Source organism: Stegodyphus dumicola, chromosome 8 (genome assembly GCF_044657685.1).
Source record: "Stegodyphus dumicola isolate Sdum_Otavi_A_Nest chromosome 8, ASM4465768v1".
Lineage (NCBI taxonomy): Eukaryota > Metazoa > Arthropoda > Arachnida > Araneae > Eresidae > Stegodyphus > Stegodyphus dumicola.
In genome coordinates this window covers 156,470,182-156,490,714 of record NC_140775.1, presented here as the reverse complement: position 1 = coordinate 156,490,714, position 20,533 = coordinate 156,470,182, and the positions used below count along the sequence as shown (strand labels likewise).

Here is a 20,533-nt window from a genome sequence, read left to right as displayed (position 1 = left end):
TAACACCAAAAATGCTGAGGAAAATGCAGCTGCTCCTGTTGAAATATCTGTGTTTTAAACGTTGTTGCAATATACCATTATTATACTGTGCAAGATCACTCTTACAACAGAAAACTTGAAGTTCAAAATGCTTCTACATTTTACACACGCTTCAATAAAATCCCATGGAAATGATGCACAAAATTATTAAACAGAGCAAGAAAAATGCTTTATGGAGTATAAGGGTTTTTGAATAGCCAAAGAAATTGTGAATGCTGAGAAGTATAAAAAAGATGCTTTAGGCTTTAGCAGGCCATTCAATATTGATTATGAAATCTAATATCAGTACTTTTAAAACAATCTAGTGTTATGATTACCAAATTAACATTAAAGAAGTTGATGCAATGCAGACATACGTTAATTTTATTGATAATGTTGAGAGAAGCTGTTTGAGATGCAGGAAAACTGCTACAGAAGTGCTTACTCACTGTAGTTTGCTTACCAAATAAGTTGTCAAAAAACCTGAGCATAAGAATGGCTATGCACTGAATATGAAATAGCATCTATTCCCAACATGAAAAAAACTAGGTGTGGGATGAATCCTAAATTGTATGAATTTCAAATGTAAATCATCGAATCTCTTGAATCCTTCGCATAGGTGTACTAATAATAAAGGGGGGACTTACTTTTAATTTTTAGTTAATGTAAAATTTGAAATTTACATATAATGAAAAGCAAATTTAAGAATGCAGTTTTGAAAATACACCTTGATGTCAAAACAATATAAATGGAATAAAATGGTTAAAGCTTTGAGTCTTGAGATTCATTTTCTGAAAATAATTTGACAAGGTGTGTTTAAGTTACAGTTTAGATTGCTTATCTGGTATCATTTTAAATCAGATTAAGTCTAAAGGATTATTTCAAGAGTTGACATAGATAAACACTTAATGTTAAATTCTGTTCAGAAAGTTAAGAATGGGATACTTAAGGCTGCCAAGGTATGATAATGGTGATCAAAGTCCACTGAAATAGCAACAGTCATATTCTTTTTTTAACAAATTCAGCTACTGGACATCAATAAAAATAAACTCTTCAAAGTTTTGAGCTAAAGGTTGAACAGTCTTTAATTTCGGATTCAAAAAATACAGATGCTATCCCCCTCCCCCCTTCAAAAAAAAGTGCAATATTTGAGTTTTTGAATTTCATATCTTTTGCAAGGAAATAATTAGAATAGAAATTTTTTTGAAATACAAGAATTTTAATATAAAATTTTTTGGAATACAAGGATTTTAATATAATTTTTTTTTCGAATACAAAGATTCAGATATTTATCGCTGGGAGGAAAAAAAATGTAATTAAAAATTATGGGTTCCAATTTGCATTCATTACAGAACTGAAAAATGCCACAGTAGCTATCTTAAAACACCATGTCAGAAAAGAATTTAAACAATCCTTTCTGGAGATTAATATGAAGGTGGAACTGATGCATTTGGATCAAGGAAGAATACTTTGGTAGTATATTAGATGCAAATATTTTTATTTTATACTTCTGCTGTTTTATTATGTTTTGAAAAATCTAAGTGTAATACAATCAAATGAAGTTTTGGGGTGGGGATATGTAACTATATATGCACTTTGAACTCTTCCATGTTGAAACTTATCTATGTGAATTATGTTTTTATTGTAATATGTTATCATCATGCCCTTTATACAGTTGACCCATGAACGAGAAGAAGCAGAGAGAAGAGAGTTACAGAAGTTAATTTTAGGAGAAGATAGTGTCTCTGATGAAAGGCGAAAAAGGGAAAAAGGTATTTTGTATTATGATGCATAATTATGATATGATAATAGGGGGGAAGTTCAAATGCATGGAATAATTATTTATATACTTTTTTCTTGCATGTATTTAATAAGCATTAATTTTTATAAACTTTAGAGCATATTTTCAATTGTTGCGTTTTTAACATTATTGTTTAGAAAAACAAAAAATTGAGAGAGAAGATGACAGTGCCTCATTAGGAAGTACTGGATCCAATTCAGTAAGTGGTGACATTAAATGCTCTGTAATTTTTATGTGAATTAAATAGTTTCTTGCTATTTAAAGCATTTTATTTTATTTTTAGAATGGAAGAATACTGAAAATTTATAGAACATTCAAATCACCTGATGGTAAAGAATTTGTACGAATAGAGACTGTTCGTAAACCTGCTGTAATTGATACTTATGTTCGTATTCGCACTACTAAGGACCCAGCATTCATGTATGTTTCTTTATTTTCATTATTGATGAGAACTGGAAATAAAATAATAATTATACGTTATAATTAAAAAGTAAAATTTTTATTTATTAAATGGGATAGTTTTCTGCATGCCCAATGTAAGTTGGAAACTTGTCCATGAAGACATTCCATCTCTTAGGCAACTCTTAAGCAACTTTGCCTTAATTAATTAACCAATGATCAATTATTTTAGCACCAACATTTTTTGGCTCTGTATATATATATGTGTGTGTGTGTGAATCAAAATATTAACTTTTATATGCAAGTCTTCAAAATTATTACACACACACCCACATGTATATATATATAAACATTGCTAATCAGAAGATATCAACAAAAAAATTACTGAAAAATTACTAAAAACAATTTGCACAAAAACTGTATTAAACATTAATTACTGTGAAAACAGAAGAGAAAGATGCCAAATGGAAAAAAAAAAAAAAAAAAAAAAAACTTGAGTTTGGCATTAGATGTAGTCAAGATCTTAATCCATTTTGAGACCAAAAGAGTGCAGGTTCATCAAGAGCAAAAAAATCTGCTGCACCTAATTTTTACTAACTACTGTGTTTGTCAGTTGATTAATCTCATTTGAATGTAAAGTCAAATTACTGAAAACTCAAAAATGATAGAAAAATTATTTCCCTTGTTTTGCAGTAAATCACTTTAATGTGATCATGGAACTGCACACCACTCTTTTTAAAATATGCTTTTCAAATCCTCAAGGGCCCATAGAGGCATTTGTTGTCCTAAAGTACCTCAAACATGCCCTATCAGGTACAGATCTTGTGAGTAAACTAGGCAGTCCATTTGCGTGATATCTTATGTTTCCAATTACACTGACATTAGAGATGTTTGATGTGGACTAACACTGTCATCCTAAACCCAAAAATCTGGTCTTTACATGAGGTACAAAGCCCTATTTTGCATGTCTCTGATTGATTACAGAAGTCCATCAAAAATACACAACTTGATGTGGTCATTTTTGATGATTCCACCCTAAACCATGAAACTACTTTTGTGGAAATGGTGGTCTGGGCTTGTCTGTAAACAATACATTGTCCCATTCCTCTTGGCTGTATTGAACATAATGACGACACTATTTTAAACGAGTTCCTAGATAAAGTAAGTGGGCCACAAACCATGGCTTTTGGGAGGGGAATGAAATTTAACCTTAAGATGACAGAAAATGGTCTTTAGATGCAATTGTTGCTCTTGGTCACCCTTGACCAGGCTGTAAACTAACTGATCCATTGCTTAAAAAGCAGTGTGAAGCTCAGTATGACACTTTAAGGTATATTCAGATCTTGGCAACCTCCATTTGTGTTTGCCCCCTCAAGACTACCATTCATTCACCACTTCTGATCTTCACTTAAATGATGCTTTTGTGTCATAAATAAAGAATACTGATCACTCTCAGAAGTCAGATTAACTGTAAACAATATCACACATCTAGATTTCAAAATGAATTCACTGCATTACCCATTATCAATCACCTAATTTTGTTATTTAATGTTTTAATCTCTGCACTCAGTTGCATAAATAATTGCACTATTGGACATTAGTTGAAAATTTTAATCAATCAGCATATCTTTCCAGATTATCCTTTAATTTTGGCAAGCAGTATATATGTGTGGTGTATAGTAAAATCCTTAAACTTTGAATTATAATAATTTTAACACAGAAAAATAGATTAATGGAATTGTCAACAGCAAAATAATTATGGTATATCATATGAAACCAACTGCGATGCTCCTAGAAGCAAAACTTATTACATGTTCTCTGGGTAGAGGAAGTGGAAACATATATATTTATTTCACTATATTTGGGCTGAATATGGAACAAGAGCCGTGAGGAAATGAAGTTTTGTCTCTTGGAACAAAAATTAAACTATGAAAGATAATCAATAGCAAATATACAGAGATACAGTCACTGATTTTGTATAAAAGATACAGTGTCTCACAAAAGTGATGGGACACTTGTGCTTTACAAAAGGAAACTGTAGTAAAATAAATTTAAAAAAACGTTTAAAAATTTTTTGTGGGTGTGTTTTATACTTAAATTTAGTAACAATTATTACATAACATACATTTTCTCAAAATAGTAAAATATTAATTTAATAAAAATACAATTGTTTAGAACAGAGCAAAAAATGGCTCACATAAGTGATGGGACACTTACTTTTCTATCAGATATTTATCCAAAATTTTTACATTTTAAAAGGTTTTAATATTTTGTTGGATTTCCTTTTACTTTTAAAACATGATTTAATCTTCTTGGGATTTATTCGACTAATTTTAATCATGATTTTACCCCATTCTTCTTGAAGCACTGATTTTAATTGTTGTTTTGAAGAAATGCTGTGTTTGCGAATTCTTGATTCCAATTCTTTCCAAATATTCTGCATGGGATTTAAGTCTGGAGATTGAGGTGGTGTTTTTATTATTTCAGGACAGTTATACAGCAGCCAGAGTCTAACGTTCAAAGCAGTGTGCTTGGGGTCATGGTCCTGGTAGAATTTAAAATCGTTATGAAGGTTCAATTTTTGTGCTGAAGATTTCAAATTTTGATTTAAAATGTCAATATACTTGTACCGATCCATTATACTAAAAACAAGACTACCAACTCCAGCGGACGACATACACCCCCATACCATAACTCCTCCTCCACCATGTTTTACTGGTGGCACCAAGTTCTGTTTGCGAAATTCTTCCCTGGGTTTTCTCCACACCAAGATTCTACCGTCAGAACCAAATATATTAAATTTACTCTCATCAGCAAATATAACTTCATTCCAGTAATCAGAATTCTTATTTATGTTGGATTTTGCGAAAGCCTGTCTGAGTTTTCTATTCTTTTCACTTACGAAGAATTTTTTCCTGGCTGCTCTACCGTGATATCCAGCAGATCGAATTACTCTTCTAATAGTCTCAGGATTAACAATTACTCCATATAATGCTCGTAAATCAGCGGCAACTTTAGGAGCATTCATTATTCGATTTTTTAAAATATTTTGAACAATAATTCGCTTTATTCCATTGGATAGCTTTGATGGTCGGCCAGGTCTTCTTTTATCCTGAATCATACGATTCTTTTTATATCGTTTAATGATATTGAAAACTGTTGAATGACTGAAGTTAACTGTTTCAGTAGTTTCTCTAATAGATTTTCCACGTTCAATATGCAAATTAATAACTAATTTTCGAATTCCAGGCAAAGTTTCTTTTTGTTTAGCATTCATGGCTGCGCAGAGCTAAAAAACACAAAAATTCCAAACAACCTGGAGAGAAATACTGCAGACGATTTTATAAATTATTGGCAATTGCTTTTGAGTAAAAATAAATACCCCAAAAGATATTTTTATTGCTTACTTCAGACGACTTTTGTTGCATAGTACGTAGTGTCCCATCACTTAAGTGAGCCATTTTCTGCTCCGTTCTAAGCAATTTTATTTTTATTAAATTAATATTTTAATATTTTGCGAAAATGTATGTTATGTAATAATTGTTACTAAATTTAAGTATGAAACACATCCACAAAAATTTTTGTGTGTTTTTTTTTTTTTTTTTTTTTTTTTTAAATTTATTTTATTACAGTTTCCTTTTGTAAAGCACAAGTGTCCCATCACTTTTCTGAGACACTGTATGTTGGTAACTGTTTTTCATGTAAATTCATATAGTATATTCCCATGGCTACACTTACAGAATTTGAAAGATATCTCTTATGTATAATAATTTTTTAGTATTTAAGATTTGAAACATGATTTGAAAATTGTCTGTCAAAAAGTTTTCAAAAATTATTTAAAAAATTGTCAAAAAGTTAATGAGCATGCTGTTGTCTTACTGTAATGTTAAATATTATTATTATTAGTATGATTACATAAGATAATTCAAATAGTATAAAAGTTGCTATGCAATTTATTTCATAAAGATGAAAATATTCCACAAACAGAAAATTTTTAGCTGTCTACTGTAGGTAACAGCATTATTTCTGTCCCTAATTTCCTAATGTCACATTTATTATTGGGTTATCTGGAAAATTATGTGGCTTTTCCATGATAAATACAAATGAAGCAGTACAAAAACATGAGAAAATTTCGTTGAACCATATAAGTACAATTTTGATCTATGATTGTTTTCCATTTCTCAAGCAGCTGGAATATTTCTTTCTTAAAAATGTTATTAAGTTTATTTATGAAAAATTTAGCAGTGTTCTGCTTGAAAATCTCCAAAGACATGAATTCCAAGCGTTTCAAAGAATTTGAGGTGAGACAAAAAAAGGAAAATCCGACGAGGAAGGTCTAGTGAATGTGAGAGTGACATAAAACATCTCAGCCATACTCAACAAATCTTTGTCTGACATCCATCAAAATGTGGGCCGGGCATTTTTGTGGTGGTAGACACCTCAACAACTGGTCAGCTCTGCATGTTTCTATTTCTGCTTTTAAAACTGCCATTGGGAGTAGTATTTTTCTGAATATATTGTATGCTTTGGTGGCAACAATTCTTTGTTCCTTTCTAATCCCACTGTACAGTCCCTTTCTAATCCCATTGTACACAAAGCAATGCTTTTCTGCGATGCAGCCCTGCATGCAAAGTTACTGACTGAAGTTCTTCTGGCTTATCCCGTAATCTTTTTCTTGTAACAGAGCAAGCATATTTCATGCTGTTAAACTATGTAAAGTACATTGCAGCAACTTACATATCCAGTCTTCTTCAAATGATCATGTACTGTATTTTTCTGTATATTTAGTCTGTCTGGTAATTCCTGAACTCCATAACATGGATTTTCAACTATAGCAATTTTTAATAGGTCCTTGTTTCTAGAAGATAGTTCAGAGTGGGTATCATCTTCAATGCTAAAATTTCAGCACTTAAATTTCTCAAACCACTTTTAAATTGTGTTATCAGAAACAGTATTTAGTTCATATGTAGCATAAATTTTACCAAAATTTTAACTAACATATTTTCTTTTTTGAACATAAAAGAGTATACTTTGACAAAAATTAGCTTTTTGTTCTCCATTCTTAGCACTATACTGAAACAAAAATTATGCTACAATATATGCTAAACTTGTGCAACATGAGTAGAAAAGGTAGTATATAAATACTTACTTTGTTGGAGGTCATTCCTTGTCAGCAGTAATAAAATAATTAGAAGAAAGCATGCTTCAGTTTGAGCTAAAGCAGGACATTTCAGATGATACAATAATTCAGTTTGTGCCCAGAAAAGGTAAAATTTAATTTCATATGTATCTAAATATCAAAGGAAAGAGGGAAAATTGCCTTAAGAGTTAAACTTTCCTTTGTAAAAACATGTTTTTTTTTAAGTCTTAGTTTCTCGTTTATATGTTCTTTATTTTTTAAAGCTTTAAATATGCTTTGGGGAATAAGTAAACCTCAATTTTTATGGCATCTAGTAGTCTCATTATATATTTTAGATAAGTAGTGAGGGAAAATTATTAGCAAGTCTGCTAAATCTTAAAGAGTACTTCAGGCATGTAATTTATCTTACAATAAATAAAACTGTAATATAATTTATCTGGTGTTATAAACTACTGTCATAGTTCATGCTTGTATTTATACCCATTTATGTAAATGTGTGTGTGTTTTATGTGAATGTGTATACAATTTTTTTCCTTGCAGAAAACAATTTGCATCAACTCTAGATGAACACCAAAAAGAAGAAATTAGAAAAGAACGCAGAAGGTGAGGTGTCTTTTTTTTCAGCTGTGGTGAATGTGAATATTTTTTGAAGGGGGAATATATGTGAATTGAAATGGAACTGTTAATACTGTTATGCTTAAGTGTACTGTTTAAATCTTCATTTGTTTTAATTAATTAAAATTAGTTCTGTGTTATGACATAAGCAATCATCATGTTATACATAACTTAGTAAATGCAGTTTATAAAATATTTGATTATTACAAGAGGAAAGAACTCATGAAATGCAACATTCTACCATGGGACGATTAGTGGCTCAGAAATGGGTAGCCATCCATCACTTATTCAAATAATGGGTGTCACTGAGGATATATGTATAAGTGTTTTTGTAAACTTTACCATTAAAAAAAAATACTCAATTATGTGCTTTTTGTGAGCAGAGGGAGTGAAACTTGTACATTTACTTAACCATCTGTTAGCTCAATGTAGAACAAGTGCTATGGATGAATGAAAAGTGTATTATTAGGAAAAATGTTTTAAAGCAGGTAGAGTAAGCGAAACTGATAAAAAAAAATCCATGTTCTCGACCATCAACATCACTCCCAGAAGCTTGCATCCAAAGCATAAGTATCTTAATCTAAAATGTCTGAATAATACTGAAGTGTGGGCTTTCACCATGAGTTACACAACATCAGGCATCATGACTTGAATTATCATATTTGAGAAAATTGACTTCCAAGCTCATTCAGGTAATAGGTTATTTTGATCCACCTGGGTTTATTGCCAGACTAGCTTCAAGAGTAACAAAAAACTTCTTTTCTGATGAAATGAAGAAGGTGGTGAAATGATACAATCAAAGCTTTGCATTGTATGGAACTGTTTAGATAAGCGATATATACAGTTATTCAGAATTAAAGTAATTATGGATATTATGATGAATTTTCTCCAATTACTTTTTTTTCCCTCTTTCATTTATTTATGTGAAGAGTGTATTGTTTCAAGGAAAATTATGCCAGGCAAGGTTATAAGTCACTGGGCATTATTAATCCAGAATAATGAAGAAATAGGAAAGAACTGGAAGTGCAAACTGATTTTCTTAGATAGCTTAAACACACTGAGTTTTAAATTGAAGCATTTATCTTTTACATTTATTAAATGCATTATTTCTATCTATATATATTTAAACATTTGAAATGCTTTTGTTGAAGTTTTAAAATTCTAGAGGGTGTAAACATATTTTTAGAATGAGTTCAATAAAGAATTAGAAAAAGAAATGTTTTGAATAAAAGCTTCTGGCAGCAGTTTATTATTTGAAATGAGGAATATCATCTACTACTTTTAAATTTATTTTTCTATCAAACTAACACATGCAAACAAGCTATGGATTGAAGGATATGTTTAAAATTTCTGAGTGCAAAATAAGCAACATTTTTAATTGGAAAAGGAAAAACCTTCAATCATTACTTCAACATGGAAAGAAAACTCCAAACAAATACCGGAAAAAGGTACATACTGTTTCTAATGTTTCTAAAGTTAAGTCATTGGAAATGAGAAAAACTGCCAATATAGAAAATCATGAAGTACTTAAATACATTTGTAGAAACAATAAATAAAATAATAAACCAAGATTTTAATCTTAAAAAAAACTAAAATAAATAATGTTCACTAGCTTTTGCCAAAGCATATGGCTCAGCACTGAACAATTTGTAGAACCCTGTATGAAAACTATTTAGCAAGAAATAAATAGAAATATATTGCGACTCATGATAAAGCATGGGTTTACCTAGATGACTGCAAACGAAAAAGGTCAATTAAGTGTTGATAATAAACAGAAAAAAAAAGTGTACAAACCTGGTTCCTTCAGCACAAAGGAAGTTTCAGTGAAGGGTTTATGATTGTGCAGGATTCTCTTGCAGTGGGAAATTATAAATAAGAAGAATGGGAAAAAATGTTAAAATCAACTCAACATACTAAAAAAGAAAGTTTTATATTCTAATATTTACAGAAGTAATCCCATTTCTTATCCCAGTGACTTTCAAAGAGTGGAACTATGAAGACAAAGCAGCAACTCATACTTCAAAAAGTACCCCTGCAATCTTTGAAAAAAATGACTAATATAGATATTACATCTATAACTTTTCAGTGTTTCCTGTGAAGTCTCCTGATATTTTGCCTTTGGGCTATTGTGCTTTTATTCTCTTGAAGAGCTTTTTGTAAGTGCAAACCCACTGTGACTTACATACCCTGGAAAGTAGTGCAAGAGGAATGGAAAATCAGTAGCCCAGGAAATTTCACAAAAGGTTGTTCTATCATAGAAATCATAATGCAAATTTATAGTCTAGAAAAAAAAAGACTATCAGGTAGAACATTAAAAAAATTCTTTACATTTTAAAAATAAATTAAATGGCTCCAAAATCATTCTAAAAATCTGTAAGCTCCCCTGTATTTTTATGTAAAGCTTGAAATTCATATTATGCTGTGTAAGGAAACTATTATTATTATTTCTTTTGGTTTTAAACTATAATTTTATATTTTTCTTTTTAGCGATTCCTTACACTATCATGTGAAAAAATGAATTACTTAAGCCCTTTTCATATCTGAAATGCATTTGAATAACATCATACATTTGCAAAAGGGAAAAAGAGCTTTCAAAAGACGTCAATTTTTAAATAATGTATTATTAAATGTTAATTACATATCTTATGAGAAATAAAGTTCCAAATATATAAGGTAAAAAAAATATAGAAATTCTCAATCCATTCAGTCTAGAGCTTGAAAAAATTCTAGGGCTTGTATATCACTGATTGCTATTATGAGAACTGATCAAAATTCCAAATATATAAATTGAAAAATCATAAAAAATTCCTAATGCGTTTTTACTCTAGGGTGTGAAAGATGGTACTAAATATCCTTTATTATAATGCTGGCTGCTATATTTAATTTTCTTACTTTAAAGTAGCACACAAATTAGCATATATTTGCTAGCATATATATGTAAATTTCAGAAGATGCTTAATGGGAGACTCTGATGAGAAAATGCCTCAAACCTCATAATATATGTATACATATATCTGCCGATTTGTGGCTGTAAATGTTGTGACGGTGTGCATCACTGTATATGGCATATTCTGGAGGGATTGCGGGCGATTATGAATGGCTCCTTTTTGCACCCCTTATGCTTGCTTACCCATGAAAATTTTGTGAAAAATATTGTCAAGGAGTCTGATAGCTTTTCTTGTCAGTTAAAATGCTCATCAGGCAAAATTCCTGATGTCACACTAGTTAGTCATGTCTGAATTTGACTACACTGGGTCACTTCCGCAACCAGCTGTAGCTGTAACTGAATTGTTGATTTGAGTCAAATTGCAGTGGTATTTCCCAACATGATATTTAGTATTTTTACAACTACTTTCATGTCAAGTTGGAATCTTTTTGTACACAGGAGAATTCCAGAACTTTGCAGAATGAAATAAGCATTGTATTCTGTAATGTGTATATCAGTTATTTTTATCATCAAGATGTTTTTACTAATCAGACCTTAAAAGCATTCATTATATTCTTTTTTTTTTTTTTTTTTTTTTCCTTTCTTTCTTTTTTTAAAGCACTGTGTGTGTAGCTCCGTATTTATGTTAGGTAAAAGGATAGTGAATACAGTACAAAGTGCAAGATCTGGACGTCAGTGCCACTAACATTTTTTTTTTTTTTTTTTTTTTTTTTTATGCTTTATGCATGCGCATTTGATTCCCTTCCCTGCGCATTATAAAACAGCTGTAGAATCTCGATTCATAATTTCACTTTGGTACTAAATAAAATGCCTCGTTATTGAAGAAACAATCATTTTATCATAAATTTGTATGATCGAGAATATGGCTCCAATCCATATCTGTGTGGTATACATCTCAAACCAAAACATTCTACATAGATACATCATTGATTTTACACCTACTAATGTTTTATATCCCTGACGCCAACCTGGCAACTCATTATTTATTCTATTTTGCTTGTCATGTTTATCAACACATGACAACTTGAGTAATGACTTAATGTTAGTACTTGAATAACAAAGAGTACCTTTTACGTTGACATTATGTTTGGTGATGATTACAGATTTAAATTAAATGCACAAGAAATGTAGACGAGGAAAAATGTAACAAAATTTCTTTCCATGTGGATAAAAATATATTTTACAATGATACTCATAGGCCAAAAGATTACATTTAGTGGTATTTGAATTAAGAATAACTGATTTGTTATTCACATAAACCCAGAAACAGTGTCAGGGCTCATATGGCTGCACCGGACTGCAGAATTTAGGGAAGACAAAGGGAGGTGCTTGATAGCAGAATTTAGGACCCACAGGAGACTGCATCAAGCAGTAAGATATCTAATGCAGGCTTTCAATAAGGCTTATTTATGGGAATTTATTTATTCAGGACTCGGATAAGCCTTAAGCATGTGCAAGAAATAAACATTAGTATATAAATAACTAAACTAATACAATTCAGGCTTAATTGTCTCAGAGCATGACAGAAGCAAAATAAAATTTAGTGGAGCAATTTGTCTTTAGTCACCAATCTCATGATACATAGCCAAATATGTATAGTGAACGATGGCTAAATTTTATGATCATAGCCAAGAATTTTAAAGGTTTTCAGATATCGCAAACCAAAAGTGAAATTTTCAAATTAAAGGATTTGTAAAGAAATGGAGAGAAGCTGTAATAAATTAAGACAATATAAAAGAAATTTCATTGTGATGACAATGCTCCTCAGTCTACAATCAATTAATGGATGGCAAAATATGTTCTAAATCTAGAAAATACCACTACTGATAGTGAAGAAAGTGACAGATAGTTTACTGAAAATGAAAAAAATTTTGATTGACAAGTTAGTCGAAATTCTCTTGTCCTTGCTAAAATCCTGTAAATTAGCTGGAAATTGTAATCCTGTAAATCCTTGTAAAATCTTATAAATTCCTGTAAATTTTCAGCAATGTAACTGAACAAGAAATTATGTCTCTGCAGAATTAAAGAGAAAGTATTAGCACAAAAAATGAAGCAACCTAAACAACTGGCATTGAAAGAAATGTTTAATAAAGCAAGCAAATAAATATTAAGCTTTTTTTTTTTTTTTTTTTTTTTGTACATTTTGATATTCTTTTTTATAATTTTGAAGCATTTATGATTTTGATCATAAATGCTTCATTATTTCATAAATCACGATTTCATATTTTTAATTTTATAATTTCTACATGCCATCTTATTAGATTTAAACTGATGATATGATATCCAAAAAAATCCGGAATCACGGAAGTCCCGATGAGTGTGAATCTTGGACTTTGTACTGTATTTCAAATGACTCACTTTCTCAGCAATGTCATGTTATTTTGAATGATAGCAGCAGTCTTAACTTTCTGAATTCAGATAGCATACAGTTTCAAATACATTTCATGTTTCTTATCTAGCACCATTAAAAATAACTGAATAATTAACTACAAGTTGTTGGATTATAGGCAATCTTACTTTATAAAAATAGATACAATTGCCCTGAGATTTTACTTTCATTCAAAGGCTTGAGAAGATTTTGTGCATAAAATGTGTATTAAAAAATAAATTAATCATTCTTAAAGTTTATGATCACAAACTTTTCTATTTTGCTTAATTTTATTTTCATATGAAAAAACACATTTTATTTTATTTTTGCTAATTTTATAATGTTTTCATTTTTATAGAAAATTTAATTCCTTAGTTCTTGATTTCTGTTTCAGATTGCTAAGCTTGAAAATGTATAAACTAGGCTGCTGTTTGTATTGATTTTAATAAAACTGTTAATTAATTTTTTTAAAATATCATGAGCAATAAATTTTTTGCATTTAACAGCCGATAAAAATAGTTTGAAAAAAAAGATCTTTTCTGTTCAAATATAGCCTAAGCCTAACAGTTTTTTATAAAAAGATTATATGTGAACTTGATACTTCTGGCATGAAAGCATACTTTTCTCATCACTTCATTTTGACTGTGGAAAATTTTTTCTAGGCTTAGAAAATATACTTCTAGGTTAGTTATTTCAATAGACAAAATAGAGTGACACATTTAAAAGGTTTTTATGGACTTTCCTTACTTAAAAAACAAGAACAATGTTGTTATAAGACATAAGAATAACACATTTAATTCAGTGATGACCAATAGAAGATGTCAGCTCATATATGTTTCTACAGAAAAGTGTTTGACATGTCCTAAAAATTCAAATATTGTTTCTTGTGCCATCTGCTGTTTTGGAACTTTCTGAGTTTCCTTGCAGTAACCTCTTTTTTTAATTGTAATAAACTGCTGGTAACAATATTAAGCTAGAAACAAAGGTTTAGGAAAGAACACTAGACCGAAATGAAGTTATAATCGATGTTTTGAAGGAAGCTTGGAATCTGATTGTGTTAACAATAATTTTGAGCTCTTTAGAAGTCATGAAAAGAAAAATTTTGTGTCCAAATAATTAAGTCTGTAAGCATAATTAAATAGCATTCTGACATTTCATTAAAAATAGTAATGTGAATCTCTGTAGCATTTCAAACTGCAATGGAAAAATCAGCAATCTGCACCATTCGTTTGCTTCTTTCCAATACATGGAGGGAGAAAAGGATTATCTTCAGTGCGTCTTGAAAAATGATTGCAAAATATACATATCATTTATTGCAAAATATACATATAGACACATATCATTTAAATTCTCAGTAATGGAATACTCATTATTACTGAAATATTAAGAATTTTGTATTGTTATGATATAATTTCAATTGAATCATGTTTAAAATATTTTTTATTTTTTTTTTCCACAGATTTTTATTTTTTTTGGGGGGGGGGGACCTACTTGCAGGCATTATCTAAATTTCGGCTTGCATGTAATTTATTGGTTGCTGTATCAAAAAAAAAAAAAAAAAAAAAGGCCTATATATTTTTCAGATGTCTGTCATCTCTTGTAGATATTAAGAAATAAAAAATTTTCAATTTTTGACGTTGATTTCAAATGGAAAAACAATTTATTTTAAGGTAAAAGAACCAATCAGTGCTGTTTGAGGTATAAATATCAGCTCTGTTAGTAACAATTCTTCCCAAGAGGACCAGTTTAATTCACCTTAATATGCATTGCAATCCATGATTAATACCATTCATTAAAGAAAACAGGTGAAATAGTGTGATTTTAACCAAAGACTTCATCAGAATACATAATGTAAAAATTACTTTTTGTATTTTCAAACAGAATTCAGGAACAGCTTCGGAGATTGAAAAGAAATGCTGAGAAAGAAAAACATGTACCTCCAAAGAAGAAACCAAAAAAAGAACCTCCTTTATTAAAGGTGAAATATTAATCATTTTATTTAGTTTTCATTCTATTAATTATTATGTGAGGAATACATATTTATATCCATCTTGAATATGATGCGTATTCACTTGTATGAAAGCTAATAAATTAATATATTGATATATTATGACCAAATGTAAAATTATATTACTTTTTAATTAAATCTGTATTTTTACATAAGCAATTTTCAATATGATTACCATTAGCATCCTAAATTGTGTAGAAATGCATTTGCATGGTAATGAGTACCTATCATTAACTTGCAAGAGTGTTTGCTTGATCTCCATCTTTATTGCATTTAAAAGAATGTTTTAGAGATTTCATGTGGTGTTCATCTAGTTGCCAGTAATTGTGATCATATGCATTGTTCATAAGTGATCCAAGATTCACAAAGTATAATGTCAGTTGAATGTATAACATTTTACCATCATTAAAACAAATCATTAAATTGACATTGCATGTTTAGGACCACCTGTAAAATATACTTTTGTAGGTATTAAAACTGTATTTATATATTGCTAAATCAAAGCTAACCTAGAAAAAAGTTAGTACTAACCTAGAAAATTATGTTTGGAAGGGGTATTTTGATAAATGTGGTTGGGAGAAGATCCATAGTTTCCTTAAAAAAGTCGCATCAATGCATAATGATAAATTTTTGCAATACATGATCACAAAATGAAATATGATGTTCAAGAATTGTAGCATTTCATGAATGTCTTTCTGAAAATATTTTAGTGAAGGTGGAGAAATACCCTTAGTCCAGGTCTTGCTTCTTGCAATTTCCACGTGCTTGTGCTTTTGACAAAGCGATATCACAATGAGGAAGTCAAAAGTAGCCTGCAGAAATGGTTATTGAAACTTGAATGGTTATAAATAAGATATAGAAATATTCATGTAACATTGCAGTAAATATTTGAGCAAACATGTTTATTACACAAAAAAATAGTTTTTGTTGTATACACCCAGCTCTTTTTTTACACGATTTTGAAATAACATGGTTCACCAATAAGAACAAATACACTTTTCTACATGAATTTTTTGTTGTAGCATGAATCTTCCCCTCCCAATTATTATTTTTTAAATTTTAATTTTGACAGTGTGATCAGGTTTGTGCCCACACATGTATTAGTGATATATGTTCTTTGCTTCATCAAAGAATTTGTAATGTTAAGAACAAAAGCTTCGCCAAAGCAGGAGTGACTCTGCTACACCAAAGAGAGACATCCATCCAGCCTTACGCAAAATAGCTTCCGAGCAGGTGATAAAGGTAGAAGGTCACGTTTATTGAGTACAAACAACTGGCATCATTCCCCCCCCCCGATCAGCGTAAATTAAATTGATGATCAAACAACAATATATAGATCAATCTACAGCAAGTAAAACTTCACCAAATTGCTCATCACTTCCCAAGTAAACTTCAATCCAAATTCAAATTATCACGAAAACTTTCTCAAAGAATGAATCCTATTAGTTCTTTGGTTTCATGCCATATTTTCCTCAATTCTTGTACACTTGGCAATTTGGTGAGGAGAATTCATCTCTTCTTGGTATAGCTTGGTGTATTTGTGTGGCTGGATATTAAGAATTATATAAGCAACTTGAGAAACCAAAAAAACAGTCGCTAATAACAGACTTTGTAACAACAAAATAAATCGACAAAGGCCATTAATAACAAACAAAAGTCTTCATTTTAATCAAACCTGACAGTTGTGCTAAACATATCTACTGATGATAGCATTTTTGATCCAGTTCGTAATAAACTTGCATGCTTGTTATCAACTAGTGATGAATAGTTTGCAAAACAGATTTGTATTCCTAATTTCAATTTGAATTTGTATATGTACTTATGGACTGAATTTTCAGTGTATAATAATTTTAATTTTTTTGAGGGGGTAATAAAAATGAATTGTTTTTGTTTTGTAAATATGTGATATGGATTTCATTATTACAATTTTGCACAGTTTTTTGGGAAAATATTTAGAATTTTTTCATCTTAACATGATTTTTTTAAAGTTGTGGAACATATCCCTAAATTTACCATATGTTACACGTATTTTTTTACATGATTTTTTTTTGCACGGTTTTCTAAACGTATCCATCATGTAAAAAAAGAGTTGAGTGTACTTTCATCTCAGTAAAAGAATTGCCATGTATGTTTCTTCCTTTATTTTTTCCCCCCTTGTGAATGCATTTTTTTTTTTTTTTTTTTTTTTTTACTTAAATTTGCAAATTTTGTTTTGAGTTTCTAAAAGTTGCCCAAATCATATCTCTCATAATGTATTCTGCTTCAAAATATAAATGTTTATTCATCTTTATATGTGTGTGTGTGTATATATATATATATAATATTGTTTTGAGTAAAAAAGATGCATGTTAACAGATTTGCATTCCCCCCCTAGCTCAAATGTGGAGCTTGTGGAGCTATTGGCCATATGCGAACCAATAAAACATGTCCATTGTATCAACCTGCTGCTCCCATTCCTCCTGTTCAGGTCGCAATGACTGAAGAGGAGGAGGAGGAGGAAGAAAGGGCTGGATTGGAAGATGATCATTTGGTGAAGGTAGATGAAACAAAAGTGGTTCTATCAAAACAGTTAGTAAAACATGCAGATGAGGTACGCAGAAAATCTCTTGTTCTAAAATTTCCTAAAGAAGCTGTTGCAATCAAGAAGCGTAGGAGAGCTGGAACTGTTATGCATTGTGATTACTTAAAAAAACCTCATAAACTTGTTAATCGCCAGCGAACAGATCCAGTTGTAGCTTTGTCCATAATTTTGGAGAGTATGCTTAATGAGATGAGAGATCTTCCTGATGTAAGTATTTTATCATTATATGAATTCTGTTATATTATTAATTATTTAGAATCTTATTTTAAGTCATCATCATTTATTATATATATGCATGCGTGTCTGCTCACTTTTATTGTTATGTCATTTCTGTTGTATTATCATTTATTAAAAATTTTTAACTTGTTGTGCCCAACTTATTAAAATGAGAAAGTAGTAACACCAATACAGTTGTTCTAGAGAATTATACATGATCACAAAACAAACTCTCTTTATATATATATATATATTATTGTTGTATCATTTCTATGAGTCATTAACATATATAACTTTGCAGCTTCAGTGCAGGTGTTAAGCTGTTTAGGGATTAGATAGCAGTGTGGGGTCAGAAACACTATAATTATGTGCAAGTGTGCAGAGAACATGAAACATAAAAGAGCAGCACTTAGTGAAGGAACTCTTTTATTCGTAAAAATCTAGCAATTATAGTATTAAGACAAGTCACAGAAGTAGTTCAAATTTTTAGCCATCAGCTACAACACAGACTTGCATTAGCTGCACATAGAATCACAGATGTTTTTAAATATTACAAATGTCTCTTGGATAGGCATGATAGCTATGCAGATGCATACAACAAGATCCATTTTGTTGCCTACTGGTGTATTGTACAGCAGACCTTTTGTGTGAACCCAGGGAAAAAATATCTGGGGCGGTTATAGATCTGGCAGATTGATTGGCCACACCCAATCAACTTTTGTCCAACTATTACATTTAAGTGCACTTGAATGTCATATAAAGAGGCTACATCCCTCCACATCATGGGGCAGCGACTGCTCTACCTGTGGGTCATTGAATAGTTTGGGCAAATCTTCCTAAAAATATTCCAAAAAAAATTTTAAAGCACCTTCCACCTAAAAAAACAGGCAAAAAATATGGGTTAAGCAGTTCCTCCATAATGCTACACCAAATGCTGGCAACAAATTAGTATTGTGCTATAGATATTCATATGTTATAAAGGTTCCCTACCATCCATCTGTGTAAGCTACATGCTCTATAACAACCTTTTCTGCTAAAGTAGGCCTCATTTATGAATAAGAGAGAAGCCAGAAAAGGGGATCAGCCACACTCTTTTGCAGATACCACTGAGAAAAAACAGCCATTTGTGGTAATCATCAGGTTGCAGTAGCCGTATAAACTACTGATAGTATTGGTGCAATTAGCTCAAGTTCAATCTCCAGATAGTGATTTGAAGAAAACTGAAGTGAGTAGCAATTGCTTCAGTACTGAGATTTATCTTTTGTGTGACAGAGTCGACTCATCTTCCTTGACTGCGAGTTTTTTTTTTTTCATTACATATCTTCAACATGTCTAAATTATTATCTACCTTCAATGAATCTAAAATATAACATTAACATATATATTGTTATATCATTTCTCGTGTGTTACCATTTATTTATAATTTTGGGTTCTTTCTGATTATCTGCAACCCTTCCCCACCAAAAAGGATTCACAAGGCAGCACACTATGTCACCAAAACAGATATGAGGCCAATAGCTGTATCTTCATATTATTTTTTATAGGGTCGTCACTTTAAAAATGCTGACCTCCAATGTGACGCTTCTTGTGCAGGAACAAGTGGTAGTCAGACCATGCCAGGTTTGGGCTGCAGGGGAGTGAATCACTTCTGCCAACCGAATTCCTCACTTTGCCTTTGAGTGACACCAGTAGCATAGGCCAAGCTTTGTCATGAAGAATAATAATTCCTTGACTAAGCCTTCCTCTCCATTTGTTTTGAACTGCACACCAAAGTTTTTTTAAAGTGTGAGCGATATTAACAATTTAACCTCTAGGAAGAAATTCAACAAGCAGAACCCCTTTCATATCCTAAAACACAGTGCAGAGGATTTTTTGGGGGGTTGGCATTAAGTTTCAAATATTTTGTCTTTTGGTAGATGCTGCATATCTCCTCTCGATCAACTGCTGTTTTGATTCTGGAATTTCTGTATCAGGTAAAAAACATCAAAGCATTGCCAAAGCCACTTGGTTTTGTGGACATCTAGGAGCATTTTTGCTACCCAACAGGCATACATCTTATGATAAGCTGAGCATAGCGGTTTATCATAACCTGATCAGTAGGAAATTCATGCAAAACAGTTCTTGAAATTTCAGAACATTCCTCGGAAAACATTGAAAGTGTAAAACATCTGATCCCTTGAAGTTTTTCATCAACTTGCGGTACTGAATCATCGTTAAAAACACAAGGCCACTCGCATGTGCTTTGTCATGCAAGTTTGACCATCCTTCATTGAATGTTCCACCTCACCTTTCACGATGCTATCACTCATTGCACTTTCACCATAAATCTTAGTAATTTGATGATACATATCACCAGAATTCACATTCCTTGAATTCAAAAAACAAATCGCAGAATCAATCTCGCAGTTGGTCTTCGGTTATCTTAAACATTTCTAGTGAT

At 30.9% G+C, this 20,533-nt stretch overlaps 1 protein-coding gene across 2 annotated transcripts in view; it reads left to right on the top strand.

The window, feature by feature from the left end:
- Taf1 (TATA-box binding protein associated factor 1) overlaps positions 1-20,533 on the top strand; it is a 121,596-nt gene that overhangs the window by 78,898 nt on the left and 22,165 nt on the right. For both annotated transcript variants that reach the window (XM_035349867.2, XM_035349866.2), the window contains exons 27-32: positions 1,694-1,790; positions 1,957-2,018; positions 2,103-2,239; positions 7,899-7,961; positions 15,170-15,266; positions 17,671-18,084. In XM_035349867.2, the coding sequence (XP_035205758.1) occupies positions 1,694-1,790; positions 1,957-2,018; positions 2,103-2,239; positions 7,899-7,961; positions 15,170-15,266; positions 17,671-18,084 (870 nt within the window). The remainder of the gene's footprint in view (positions 1-1,693; positions 1,791-1,956; positions 2,019-2,102; positions 2,240-7,898; positions 7,962-15,169; positions 15,267-17,670; positions 18,085-20,533) is intronic.